The sequence below is a fragment of the Ammospiza nelsoni genome, chromosome 13, assembly GCF_027579445.1.
Source record: "Ammospiza nelsoni isolate bAmmNel1 chromosome 13, bAmmNel1.pri, whole genome shotgun sequence".
NCBI classification, from domain to species: Eukaryota; Metazoa; Chordata; class Aves; order Passeriformes; family Passerellidae; genus Ammospiza; species Ammospiza nelsoni.
This window is the reverse complement of record NC_080645.1, coordinates 14,499,354-14,514,184: the sequence shown is the minus strand read 5'-3', so window position 1 is coordinate 14,514,184 and position 14,831 is coordinate 14,499,354. Positions and strand designations below refer to the sequence as shown.

The following is a 14,831-nucleotide window of genomic DNA, read 5'->3' as shown; positions in this document are numbered from 1 at the left end:
GCAGAGCGGTGCCGGTGCCGGGCGCGCCGGGGTCGCGGAGCGGGGCCGGGCTCGGCGGGGCCGCGCCGGCTCACCTGGGCCAGGGGGAGGCCGGCCTGACCTTCCGCGCTTTACGGCCGCGGCCGCCGCGCGACAGCCGCCCCTGCGCGTGCGTCACCCGCCCCGATCGGCCCCGGGGGCGTGGCCAAGCGAGGCCCCTCCCCCCGCGGGCGTCCCCTCAGAAATAAACCACCACAAGTACAAACCTGCAGACTCTTTTTATTAAATTCTCCCATTTCATCTGTACAGAAAAAAAAATGCACATTATTATGTTCAGAAGTTCAGTAACATCTCAAAATTACACAGCATGGACATGTAAAAAAAAAAACCAAACAAAAAAACCCAAACTGAAACAAGGAGCGGCCAGGATTTATACACAGAAAGGGTAAACAATTTACAAAAAAAAAAAAAGTCTCGTTAATGTCACATTTAAAAATAATTATAATAATAATAATAATAAAAAAGAGACTACGTTCAAACAGCATCTGCTGTACAACAGGAATCCGCTGGGTCTGCTCTGTACACTGCGGGTGCTGGGGAGCCCCTTCCCCCGCACCCGGCCCGTACCCACAGCTATGGATCCTCCCTCCCACGGGGCAGGCACACCTTTCCCTTTCCCTTTGCTCCAAGTTCAGGATTTCCCAGGCGAGCACTTCTATCTAACTCAGTCAACGCAGGGGCAGCAGGGCTGGGGGCTCAGGGTGCAGCGATTCACCCTGGCAGGGATCTTTGCGTTTGGGCAGCTATGGAATCAAATCTGGGTGCTGTGCAAGGAGAAAATCTCGCCTCTGGCTAGTGAAGAGCAACGCTGTTAGTCCTCCCTACCACAGACAGCATTCAGGAACTCAGTGGAGCAGATGCAGAATTCCACCAGCACAGGACAATGGTAGTGCCAGCTGAATTCTCTCTGGCACGTGTGAGATTTGGGTCTCTCCTAATCATGACTCATCGGTGGAAGCAAAAATGGCAGATCTGGCTCCCAAACATGGACACTGCACAAAGATCAATACCTGGGAGCTGCCTGGAGGATCTGAACCCCAGAATGAGGAACGTGCTCTTACACAAACCCACACTAGAGTTGTTTAAGTCCACAGAGCTGTCCTTTAAATAGGGACAGAGGTGCTAGGTGAAATATTCTGGTTTCATACCACACTTGTGCACTCATACACACCTCAAAACTACCTTTTTTTTTTCCTAAACAAAACCGATAAAGTAAAAAACCCTACAATCTTCTTTCACTAAGTAATAACGTTGTATTTTAACAGAAATCACCATCCAGCTTCAACACAATTCCTCTACAACATTGTGGGATTCCAGCAGTCCCTCTGGCTTATCCCATTTCTTCCTTCTGTACCTACCTGCAGTTAGATTGTGTACTCGAGACAGTCACAACCCTTATTTTCCATACAATGCACTTAACTGTGGATTCTTTCAGAGCAACACTGATTATTTCACAGTGTCAGATTCTGGAGGAAATGTTAACATTTTGCTACAGAATTATTCAACCTTCACTAGGGTCTTTCCAGCCCTTTGCAGTGACACAGAAAAACGGATACTCAGCTCAGTCTGGTGGGCAATACTTCAGGTGCCAGGAATTTTGTTCCCACCCAGATGAGTTACTCCAGCAGCCTAATGACAAAAGTGAGGCAGGAGAATCCCAAGCTGAAATTCTCAAAAGGACTTGATTAGACTCCCTAGGTAAACAATAAATAAGCTTATTACTGGGAATGAGAATGAACTGTAACAGGCTAGCAGGAGTGAATTATAGAGGTGCACATCATGCACAGTTCCTGACACACATGCCATCCTTTAGGAAGCCTTGTTAACCCTCACAGCAGCAGCAGCAGGAAGCAAATGGAGAGCTGAATGCCTTGCCAGATCCCAAACATCCAGCTCTTCCATCCACGCCCTGAGCACCAGCAACAAGTCTCACCATCTCCTAAACTTCATTCAGTAGAAGGCAGACTTCTCCAGTGAGAGGTAAGGATCATGAAGAGGAAAGACTACCACAGGCTCTTCTACACCAACCCACTTGTCCTGGCTGACTGCAGCTATTGCTAACACTGTTGAACAGAGAAGTTAAAAAGGCTTTCTCAAATTCAAGGCAACAGCAGTGTTTCTTACAACCATTGCTCACAGCTTCCTACCAGGGTGTTGAGAGAATGGCACAGGCTGCTCAGAGAGGTTGTGGACTCTCCATCCCTGGAGTGTTCAAGACCAGACTGGATGGGACTCTGAATACTCTGGTCTAGTGTGCAGTGTTCTTCCCAAGGCAGGGGTTGGAATGAGATGAGTGTTAAGATCCCTTCCAACTCAAAACTGTTCTATGATTCTTTCTTTCTTTCTTTCCCTGCAGTGGAAAATGATTACCTGCAGGCAAGATGATGTGTTGGCAACAGCACAACCAGGTTATTTTTGGAAGAGTGCTCCTGTGGGTTTCTCTGCTTGCAAAACCTCTAGATTTTTAGGCATACATGAAAAGGAGGAGAATGTTTCAAGACTGTGACTTGTATATTTTTAGTTGGGAAAAAACCCAGATCTGGTCATCACCAGTGGTAGCAGATCCCTTTTTAAAACATTAAAAGATAATATACTCTATGATAAAATGGCCTGAACACCTTGCCAACCTTTAAAAGGTGGGTCTGTGTCTACTGTGACAAAAGGTTTATTTAGTATCCTACTTTTTCTTCCAAAGGCCTTGGGCCACACACCTCTAACAGCATCATAGTGCACTCACACAAACTGTGAGCCTGACACTGGCAGAAACACCACCAACCACAGACTAATACACTGCAGAGCACAGACTCCTAATGCCATGCTTCAGGCACCCTTACCATAACCTCCTCCAAATATAAAAGGGAAAAACCCAGCAAGCCTTATATCTGAAAGTAAAGAAAGTCACCTTCAGAGCTGAACAGGGTTTACATTTGGAACTATGGCTACAAAACTACAATTTTCACTGCAATGTCTTTTGGAATTTAGTGGAAGATGCTATTTCTAGACAACAAACCATCTAATTAGGCCTTTCAAGCTAATCAAGTTACAAAATGCCTTCTCAAAAAGTCACAACAGTTTAAAAAAAGCCCTCAAATGGCAATTTAATAATGCCAGATAGACATTTTGGAGAAGCAGGACTCGTGCCAGCAAGCAAGGCTGCACCGAGATCCCACTTCCCTTGCTGGCACCTCTGTGAGCACACCCATCTTGACAGCAGTCATTTCAACACTTACTCAAGTGATACAACACACACTTCTGATTGCCAAACTAATATTTGTGGAGTTACACACCTGTGCTACCTCAAGAGACCAAATTAACTGTTTCTCTTCTGCTCCATGCTGACTGACAGCCAGGCAAGCTCCCTTAGCACCAGGGAGGAGGGGCAAGAGAAGGAATTCAGGCTTAAATTCAGTTTTACCTCACCACTTAACTGCAATCCTACCATACACTAACTCTCCACTGAAACTTCATTGCTCAGACTTTTGCTGTTGCTTGTTTGTGTTCACAGTACTTTGCTACAAAACCAGAAGTGTTTGTGAGACTCACTAACATAGCAAGTCTGAACCCAGACTAGTTTGCCACGAGCAGGATGAAGGTATATTTGCAAAAAGCTTCAGCAAAAAGTCATAGCCAAAGCTCACAATATTTGGTATATGCCATTCTGTGTGTACAGCATCACCAGAATCAGCTGGTCCACACTCCAGAGTGTCTCAAACCACCTCCACTGTTCTTCTAGAGAACAATGGGGAGAACTGGAAATGCCAGGTCTTACACAGGAGTGTGCTAAGTGGGAAAATAAAGTTATGGTTCAAGCATCAGCCTAAGCTGGACACTTTCAGGCACATGGTTTTTACCACAGCACCCATGGGTAAGCACGTCCTAAAGGTGAATCAAACATATCCTCCTGTACACATTGATTCTTGTGCAGCATCTTCTAGATTTCATCAACACACCCCATGTTTCAGTCAAAGCACCTGCCTGATGAGCTCCACCTCTCCTTGTACTTGAGGAACACAGATGATGGTAAGAAGAGGCCACAACTACTGGTGCAGCTTTTCTAAAACACCTTCTCTGGGCTCTTGGGTCTAAGTATCAGGTTCTGGAAGTATAACTATACATAGCACAAATGCACATGTTGATGGTAATTATGCAAGAGCTAAAAGCTACTTCCCTTTAAGATCCAGATGCTTCTGCCTTTCATACCATACTATCATTCTTCCATCCACTTGGCAGGACTGGCACCTGTGTCCTACATCCCAGGAAAATGCCATCAATTGTAGTTGTGGAGATGAAAGCCACTCTTCAGTGCCACCATGCAAACCATTAAGACCCAGAGTGTGGTTACAAACCACAGTGCTAACCCACGGGTAACCATTACACAGAGAGAGAAGACAATGGGTGTTCTGGTGCTTTCTGCATCACTGACAGAGCACTGCACTGCCAGTGTGCCAGTACCATCTACACACAGTTAATTTGGGAGGGTAACAGCTTAGCAGTAGCAAGGCAAAATAAAAGGAGTGTTAGAATTTTACTGCATCATTGCTAATAAAAAAGTTGACTGAGTAACTGCTCAGAGCACTTCCTGCCCACTGACACTGTTCACTACTGACAGGCTCTACATACCTCGTGTCTACATTGTGCCTTTAATCTACTGAAACACAAGTTGTATAGCTCATATGAGTACTCATACTCAATCCTGGTCAGTATTTTATTCTATCTTGTGAGCAGCAGAGGAAGAAAGGAAGGACATCTTTTCAGCCAAAAAAATCCACAGTCACATAAGCAGGATATTCACTAGGAGATGACACCAATGGTTGGTGTCCTTACGTTGTCCAAGACTATGCTCTGAAGATGCTTTACAAAGACGAGCAAGACGTCCAAAACAAGGCCAGCTGTGGTGTAAGATGCAATTTACCCTTTAATTTCCTGCCTCAACTTCACCCAGCCACAGAGGATGACTAGATTTCAGTATGAACCATTACCTAAATCATATAGTCGGTATGCAGAATATGTCTGTCTTTAAAAATTTACTTAAAAACTGCTTGAGCTGCAGGTCATATCAGTCTGATTTGGAGAGTGAAGGCAGTTCCAACAGTACAACAGAGACTTGTCTACAGGCAGGTAAACGAGAGTCTGCTAACAAAGGGGTAACAAAAGCTGCTGGCTGGGCTGCCAATGTTGCACACAAACTTTCATAGGATGAAGATGCCATGGATGAGATCCAGGATGGGAAAACTGAGCCAACACCTGCTGCTTTTCTAATTTTTTTTTTTTTTTTTAATTTTTTTTTTTTTAATTCTCCTCTCACAAGAGGGGGTGGGTAGACTATACAGAGGAGGGCTGTACAAAACTGGGCACTGGGCAGGCATTTCTTCAGCAGGCAATCCAGGCTCTACCTGTCCTTGAGCTCTCTTGTCACCCGCTTGGTGATGCGTCCACACATCAGGCCGATGAGGAAGAGTACACAGATGCCAACCGTGATCACAGACAGGATGTAATTCTTGGATGGAGAGGTCATAACTTGCATGGCAAGGTCAGAAAAGCCTTCTGCTGGGGCAACCTGGAAGTGAAAAGGGAATAAGTGAGCCAAGCTGTGCTTTCCATGCAACCCTCAGCTGTGACATTTACCAGCTTTAGTGTCCGGTGCTGCTATTGCGGCGTCCTGTCATTGTTACAATTGGCCTGAACCAGAAAAAAGCAGGTCTGCAATGATTCACCTGAAGGAGCTGCTGTTCAGGAGACACCTTTATAACAGGAAGTTTTCCTGCCCCTATTTCATTGCCCCACACCTTCTCTGCAGGAGACTAAGCCCTGTGTGCACAAAAGATAGTTTAATTCTGCATTGTTAGGGACACAACCCAGACATAGAGAAAATAAGATCTAAGTTCTAAGAAGACAACCTGATTTCAGTTTTTCTGGACCAAACTCAAAACACTGAACTTCATTTGGAAACAAGAATTTCATTACAGTTGAAGTTTTTCATAAATACCTTGCAACAGAAAGATCTAAGGCATTAAAAAATGGAAATCATTTACATATTCACCTTTGCAGCATAGCTCCACATTTCAATACGATCATTAAGGCGTTTCTTGCATTCAGGCTGCAACCTCACACGCTTATCTTCCAGAGCTTCCATTAAGCATGACATTTCTGTAATGTGCAGAAGATGGTGTTACAAAATAGAAACAGCGGCTCTGATAATATGGTGCAGAGAGAGCTCTTCCATTCTCATGAAGGCTGATGGTTACAAGGCTTTCTAAACAGACCTGGCAGACTATGCCTGAAGCTAGCAATTTCACCAAGATTCATGATCAGTATTGCATTTGGAGATGCAAGGAATTTTTACTTACAAAAAGAAACTACAGTATGTATCCAATATATAATTCATGTGGTTTACATGAGATTTTATGAAGTTTTATAAATCAGCACCTTCAAAGAGCTGTACACTCTGAACTCCATGCCACCAGCCTTTAGAAAGAGCTAAGATCAAATTCAGTTCGGAAAAAACACAACCTTATCTCCTTAGGCTTGTTAGGCGTTTCTTTTGAACAACAATACATTTTGAAAGGTTTAACTTCCTGACTTTTCACACAGTTTTGTGAAAAGGAAATGGGATCACAGTGTTCTAGTGCCCACAGAGGGGCTTGGCCAACTAACTCATAAGCTCATTTAAATGCTCATATAAGACACAGGCATAAAATTTTGTATTTTTTATTTATGTTGCCATACTTTACTAATCCCTAATTAGATGTTTTCTGCTTTGCAGGGAAGAATTACTTGGCTCGTAGCAAGCAGACCACAGACTTAGTTAAACCAACTCCAGACTTTTAATGCACAACTGCCAATCAAGCACTTGCAGGCAGAGCCCTCTCTAAGCTACAGACTTGGACACAAGGAAAGACTTCTTAACTCCCATTAATCTACCACTTCTGCTGCTGTTCCATCCTGGTGTCTACTGGTGGAAATACCTTGTATGGAGGATTACACTGGTAAGAAATGCAGGTTAAGTATCTCAAGGCTGAGAGGTTACACAAGCACAGCACGAGCACTTACGGCGTCCCCTCCCTGGCGGGATGGCAGCACAGTGGTGTTTGATGTCCAGGGCACAGGCTGTGTGGAGCACTGGGTCAACAAAGATATCTGCTTTGCTTTCCTTCAGCATGTTGAGCACTTCCTGCAGAGGAGGAAATTACAAGGAAGTCTCAGAAAAAGGAGACAGAACAAAACTCACGCTGATCAATGTCTCTGAAAGGTGTATCATCTTTTCAAATCCAGCATGGTGAGAAAATCCACCACTGTCCTCAGATAAGGACATAATATGAATGTTGGTTTAGGCTTAATTAAGTGTCCTGCTTTGTAACATTCCTTAAAATACTCATATTAATCTAAAAGACAAAGGCAGTATGCCAGGACTACTTCAGTTAGAACTAAAATCAGGTGCCACAGTCATGGCACAATTCATACAGCCCTCAAGCACACAGCCTGGGCCTAAGAAAGCCTGCAATGGAGATAGCACAAGAAGGAGGTTAGTAACAAGAACCTTTGGCAGCCATCATCAAGAAAGGATTCAAGTCTGGAATTGCAAAGGAGGAACTTTCAACATAATTTTCACTGGCAAATTGAAATTGAATTGAATCCCTGCAGGCCAGAAGCGAGACATATAGGGAAATTTCAGCACTCTGGCCTCATACTAGCTAGAATATGACCTAGGATGTGATCTGGAAAAAATCACAGACTTCTGCAGGGATGGAAACTTTTTAGAACAACCAATTTATTTTCTTTACCTTTTTGCACATCTCAGTTTTTATTTTCAGAAGATTCACTTTCAGACATTCTTCCACCTGCCCAGTCTGCTCCTGAGCTGCTGCTTCTTCTGCACACAAGCTGGAAATCTATTTTGAAAGAGGTGTTTTAACATAAGTAGTTCACAACAATCATCCTTGCCTTTTAGCACTTTTATATCTCAATATGTTAGTTCATCACAGGGTGCAGCTGAAGAATACATGATGAGATTCCTTCCCCCCCAAAATCCCCAAAGCCAAATGCAGCCTGGCTCATGCAATATGCATAAGCCAGCAGCAAGAAGTCAATATCACTGTACTGACGAGGAGGGCAGGGAAGAAAACAGCATGGAAAAAATGTGCAAATATGAAATAAGTAACACTTGAAGCATGACCAACTCTGTTACCAAACGTAAAAACTCTAAAAGCCTGACTGTATTCCAGTTAAGGCTGACAAGACCAGAGAACTGACTTCTTTTTGACAATTGGAAAGAAGGATTTTTCCATAGCCACAAGTACTGATAAGATCCCAGATAAAATAATTAACTTTATATTAGCAATGCACAGGAAACTGCAACTCTTGTGCGCTGGACAAAAGTCACAGCAGAGAATCTGACTAGCAAGAAGCAGTTCAAAAGGAATTTTTTGTTTTACTTATTAGGAAAGCATGCTCTGAGAAACAAAAACCTGTTACACAAAGGGAGCTTTCATCTGCAAAAGCAGCTATGGAGTTACTCTCCTACCTCATCAGAACAGTGCATCTGAAGCTGGGGATCCAGCCGATAATCAAGGGCTGATTCCTGGATTATCACTCGAATTTGGTCTTCGCAGTCGGGAGAGAGACGCTGTTTGGAGGAGACAGTCACTAACTCACTCAATGACCTTTGGGAATCAACCACTCTGTACATTAACCTGTATTCCATAATATTTCTATAGGAACATAAAAAGCCCCTTTAGCCTGTTATATACGCTGAACACACCACAAGCCCAAATTTGATTTGTTATTCAATGACTGTTGATCAGCACAATCTGCACATTTTCTCTTTTGCAGACACCAGCTCTACTCACCTGATCTGCATATTTCAACTTCAGGCATGAGATGACTTGACCTTCCAACTCTGTATCATCCTTGGCCCTATTCAGGATATTTTGGCAGAATTTTGGTATGTCTGCTTTGCATGCCTTCCTGAGTACGGGGTTTAAGCGGTAATCTAACCAGAGAGATGACAGAACTTCATTAGAGCACACGTCTCTTCAGATTACAGAGCATAGCACTCAGAGATGGGATAGAAATTTCCTGGATGATGATATACCATCAAGGAACATAATTTTTGGGGAAAATAGTATTTTTCATAACAGAATTTCAAATTGTGAGGTAAGAGCTTCGGGAATAAGGAGAATTCAACAACACATGCTGACCCTCAAGAATTTGACTAAGGTCAGTGTGTACACCGAAAACACCAAAGGAGAATAAAACAAAACTGATACTCTTCCAGCCATGCAGAACATCTCAGGCAAGCAAGTTCTGGTTTTGTTTCAGAAGAAGGTACCTGTGTTCTGTGTAATCTGGCGCTTGGTAATCATCTGCTTGCATTTAGGATCCATCACTTCACTGTTCTTGTTTTGTTTCAAGCACTGTAACATGTTTTTTGAATCCGCCTCTGGACAAAACCGCTACAAAAAAATCCCCAAAACACAACAAGTTGCATGATTAAAAGCACTTGATAAAACAAAACCCAAACCCAACCACCAGCTTCCAATTCATGGAAGGGAACAGTGACCTGCCCAACAGAGAGGTATAGAGCCACCCTGCATAGCTCCAACATCTCAGTGATATTCTCTGAATTGACTATGGGCATTAATGTCTCTGCTTATGGACTGAGCATTGAGCTGGACAGTCCTGACTGGCTTTCTCAAAAGCAAATTCCCTTTATTTTCTATTGTTAAGAAACAGTATGCTTGGAAAGAAATACCTACCAAATTAGGTCTCATACTCAACTACTTTTGTTCCCATTTATTTTAGAAACTAAAAACTCAATCTTTTAAATCTATGCACATACTGCTGTCCTGTGTAAATGCTGCTTGGACAACACAACAGTAAAGAGTTTGTTAGTGCCACTCAGGGCAAACTAAGACCACACACAAGGAGGAAGCAGAGAGGAGCTCATTACAATAATTAGCCCATTCCCACCTTGAATCAGATAGTCAAAAGTGAACCAGCTTACCCAAAATTCAGATCAAGGACCAAGGTCCTAATTTCTTTTGTTAGAAACTAATTCTGTGGGTCTAAGATAAGGCTTTTGCATCTCCAAATCCTCACTATTTTGATGAGATCCCAGGTCTCTTTTTAAAAACATGTGTCTGAACTGGAGAGCAAATAACTCTGAGGATGTTCTTCATCAGACAAAATATGGAGTCACTGCATACAGACCACAAGTGTTCCAGGGCCTGGAATTCTGGCTACTGTGAAAGAATGTCTTATATGAACATTCACTGCTGCTTTCTACATGGTACCACTTCCAGCTTCCATTTCTAATTTGAAGTTATACATGATTTTGCCTGCCCTATCAGTTTGATAGAAGTCTGTGTGCACCAGGTCAGGAATGAACTGAAGATTTTACTCTTCCCTGTAATCATAACTTCTTCACCCTCGCTAAAAGCCAATCCAAATCCAAACTGACTGGATGAAAACTGAATTAGGAGCCTCAGCACAGTTTCCCTCACCAGTTCTGCTGGCAGTTGGGAAGACAAATTTATTAGTGCACAGACTTTGATCAGGAAGTTGAAACAGAAGAGCCCTGAAGAAACCTCAGCCTGATTCAGAGTTAAGAAACAGATTACTTTGCAAAAATGCAATCACATTTCTGAAAAAAGCACAGCAATGTTGTAACAAGCCTTTATGGGAAGCTCAAAGCAGACAGAGCTCTTATATCCCAAGTCACCCTCTCAAATGAGCACACTACCATTACCTTGATCATCTGCTTGCAGACCCTCATGAGTGTGTAGTCCAGTTCTGGGTCCATCATCTCTGTCTCCTGCAGTTTAAACACCTTCTGGTGGCACCGTGTACTCAATTGCTTCTTGATTTCTTTCAGGCATTCAATAATCTACAACACAATATTGCAAGCATAATGGACACACTGTTGATATAATTCTGTCATACACAACCATGTGCTCCCCTAATGACCACCTTCATCTCATTTGGGCAGTTCAGTTCCCAATGCCTAGACTTTATCAAAGTCATTACCAATGCTTATTTCCAGGACTTGCTTTAAGCTCCTCTTTTCTCACAAAGATTTAATGAGATGAAGAGGGTCTCTTGGACTTATTCCAGAACCACAAATCTCGTCCTGCAGACATTATGCCTACGAAATCTTTAGCAACATTTGCAGTAAACAGCTGCAAATAGCTTGACACCAGCATAAACTGAAGAATGAAGGGCTCACAGCATTGCATTCACCCAGTACTAATGCTAGTGGGCCAGTGGAAAAGAAAGAAATTAACATTCCAAAGTACTACCAAAATATTTGACTGATATCAAAATGAAAATCTCAAGCTGCACTTACATGGGCAAAAGTGTTCTTCAAAAGTTTTCTGAAATGAAAGTACAAATTAAATTGTAAATTATTAATAAATTCCATTACCTGAGCATTGCCATAGGGCACGTTCTGGCAGTAATTCTTGATGTCACTTTTACAAGCCTCATACAGCTCTGGTTCAAGTCTGATATCCTCAGTCTGCAGGAAAAATTACAACATGAGCCTTAAAGTAGAACTTGAGACTATTTCACTTTTTTAACTTCTTAACTGAAGACCTCTACTCACAGAAAGTAAGCAACCCTCACAATAGGCATTTGAATATAAGGGGGGTCCTGGGTGTGAGAAGTGGTGTTAGGAAATCAACCTGGGAATTCTCTGCAGCTATTCCTCAGCTTTTTAGACTGAAGAAAGAGTTTAAATAAAATTATAGAGCTAGCAAGTTATTTCCAATGCCTCTCCTAAAAGGGCATCATCACAACTGTCCAAGACAACTAAAATCTTTCCACATAAAAAGCTAAAGGACATATTAACAGCCACCCATCTAGTAGGTGATCTGGAGGATGTGAATGAAGTTTCCTGATTTTGGTGATGCCCAACATCTGAATTCCTCCATACAAAGGCAAGAGTACTGCCTCTCCCGATATGGACCTACTTAAGGTGAAGCTTTGACACTTAAACAGTATCTACAGGACAAAGACCTTAAGAGTTTATTACTGCAAGCACTGCAGCAGGAAGTTGAGAGGCAGCTTTGCCTACCAGAACAAACACTACTCCTATTTATCCATTGAGCAACTTGAAGCAGCTGGAGTCGAGTTGCTTCATCTGTGCTTGTTTCCTCAGTCTGTAAAATGGAGCTTTTGTTCTCTCCTAGAGGATGTTAAGGACATCAGAATGTGTAGCACGTTGCTGTCTAACACTAAACATAATCACTTCTAGCTGAAATTCCAATGACCATTTAGCTTGCCTTAGCCTTCACAAGACATTTAAAGGCATTAAAGCAGACAATCAGTACTTTCACCATGAAGGGCAATTGAGCCCTTGTAAGAAAAGGGGAAAAAATAAATAAGATACATCTTACAAACAAACTTCCTCTTTTTTGCCCCAAATGTGGACAAACCAGGAAGCTTTAATGGAAGGTCCTCACTACAAGAGTGGGGAGGACAAGAGTTTCAGGCATGTTTACCATCTCCAGCTCCTCCACACGCAGCTGCTTGCGGCACTTCAGAGAGACCCTGTGCTCCTTGGCATCCTGCAAAGTATCGTTGCGCACAGTTGTGCTCAGACAGATCACCACATCCACCCTGCAGAAAAGAAAACAGCCTTTTATTCATTCACCCTTCACTAAGACCAGCCAAGGTTGATATTGGATTACCACACCAGAGAAACTGACTCCAATAATCCAAACATAGCATAAAATTCTTGTGCATCTGTGCTTACTTCTGGGTACAGTTCTATGTAAAGTAACCGTATCACAATTAAAACCTAAATTGGAGTCTAGATCAGCACACAGGAAGACATTCAAAATGCCACCAACCCCTCTGCTCTTAAGCCATGTCAGCACTTCAGAAAAGCTTTGCTTCATCTCAGAAATAGATGATGGTGAATACCTACACAGCATTGCAAGCAATCCTTTTACACTATGGGAAGGGCATTTACCTCATAAAATGCAAATAGTCTTGCTATCCACAAACAGGACTGACCTTGTGTGTAATTTAGCCTTACACTATTGCAGTAGGACATTAAAAAAAAATCCCTTAGACTGCAGTGAATAAACCAGATAAAACAAGTGGGATATTTTCCCTTCCCAGATCAGCAACTAGAACAAAAGTAGTCTGCCTCTTAGAAGACAATAAATCTAGCAAGGATATAAGACACTCTGGGACATGCAATCCACTAATTGTAATAATTAGCTAATTTCATAGCAAGTAAAATAAAGAGGACAGGCTTCTATCCAGGAGTAAAGCAGAAGTAATTTTAAGAGGCAGGCCTCTACCTTAACCAGAACACAGTCACTAAGGGAACACATACAAACCAATCAGTCTTTAAAGGAAGTTTTCAGCCCTATCATTAAATACCCTGTCACTTAATTACACTTTATACTGTTTGGGCAGGAGCTGCATACTTTTTTTTGATGTTGGGGCACAGTTTCAGCACATCCTCCTTGCAAGCCATTTTGAATTTGTACGAGAACCTAAAATCTTTCATTTGAACCTGAAAGAGAGAAATGAGGAGAAAAACAACTTCAGTCATCCAGGGTTTAAAAAAAAAAAAGCAAAAAAACAAAGTGCTGGCCAAAAGAATATTTGCTGAATCACACAATTAGCACATACTTTTGTTCAAACTTAGTAATATGGAAGCAAGGGAAATGTTGCACTGCTGAAGAAGTTGGGACCCTGTCTAGCAAATGCCAAGGAGAAAGGAAGGGCTGAAAAAAATTCATCTCCAGAAGTGACCATTTATGACCAGGCCTGCAAATACAACTGCCTGAATTCACAAGAGCTCTTTAAATACAGTAAAAAAATCAATTTCAAAGAAGGAGCTAATTTCATAATTAGCTAATTCCCAGCAATACCCTGAAAGAACAGAACAGGCTTCCACTGATAGCAGAAAAAAGTGTTGCTCACCAGCTGGAAATGAGTAACACCGATTGCACATTTTTCATTCATTTCCTTCTGGTGTTTGTTCTGTATTAGACACTCCATCAGGTCCCCAGAATCAATCTGGTTATCTGCAACCTCCTGAAGAAGAGAGGAAAGGCATAAAAATAAACTGCTTTTGCAAGTCATGGGTTTTACACTCTTGTAGCCCACTGTGACCAGGGAATATGGAACTTCCAGTTCCACTCTCCATGGTGAGCTCCCTATTAACTGACCAACCTTGAGCTGCACCACACAACTGCAGCACACAGCTATGTTTATACAGCTCAGGAAAGAACCATCTCAGAAACAGACACACTTCAGACTCAGGAGAACACACTGCAGACAGTGCTTACATGACATATTATAATCAGGTGACTCCACTGCTCTTTAACTGCTCAGCCCTACACCAGTGAAGTTATTTCAGCAGTGCTGAGCAGCTGAACAGAGTACAATGGTTAGACATGCATGCATGTAAAGGAGAAGGAAAAAAGTCTAGTATTTAACTCACTGTAAAGAGTGTTTTTTGCCAACTACAGAGCAATTTTTATCTTCAAACTAACTTTGATGCTAAGGCTCTGATAGCAGCAGAAACATTAAGCAGAACTAAGAATTTATATTTCAGGGTGATATTTTAATTAAAGACTTTTGGAAATTATTACCTCTGATTTTACCTTTGAGGTGTAGCAAGAGCTAATACTAAAACTCTCTAATTTTTCCCACTGAGTTTTTCCTCAAAGATATTCACACCATTACAGTGTACTCTACTCACATGACAGAATGTCTGGATAATGGGCTCACATGCTCTCATCAGCAAGGCTTCAATTTGAATGTCCTGC

General features: G+C 42.3%; 1 protein-coding gene across 1 annotated transcript in view; it reads right to left on the bottom strand.

The window, feature by feature from the left end:
- Window positions 1-238: 238 nt before the first annotated feature.
- The window catches only part of GLG1 (golgi glycoprotein 1), an 82,264-nt gene continuing 67,671 nt past the window's right edge, over window positions 239-14,831 (bottom strand). Inside the window, exons 14-26 of the mRNA XM_059481791.1 lie at window positions 14,765-14,827; window positions 13,981-14,094; window positions 13,479-13,567; window positions 12,540-12,657; window positions 11,462-11,554; window positions 10,787-10,924; window positions 9,368-9,491; window positions 8,886-9,028; window positions 8,561-8,662; window positions 7,821-7,928; window positions 7,090-7,210; window positions 6,080-6,186; window positions 239-5,596 (exon numbers count right to left, since the gene is read on the bottom strand). Coding sequence (XP_059337774.1) covers window positions 5,429-5,596; window positions 6,080-6,186; window positions 7,090-7,210; window positions 7,821-7,928; window positions 8,561-8,662; window positions 8,886-9,028; window positions 9,368-9,491; window positions 10,787-10,924; window positions 11,462-11,554; window positions 12,540-12,657; window positions 13,479-13,567; window positions 13,981-14,094; window positions 14,765-14,827 — 1,488 coding nt within the window. The 3' untranslated portion in view covers window positions 239-5,428. The remainder of the gene's footprint in view (window positions 5,597-6,079; window positions 6,187-7,089; window positions 7,211-7,820; window positions 7,929-8,560; window positions 8,663-8,885; window positions 9,029-9,367; window positions 9,492-10,786; window positions 10,925-11,461; window positions 11,555-12,539; window positions 12,658-13,478; window positions 13,568-13,980; window positions 14,095-14,764; window positions 14,828-14,831) is intronic.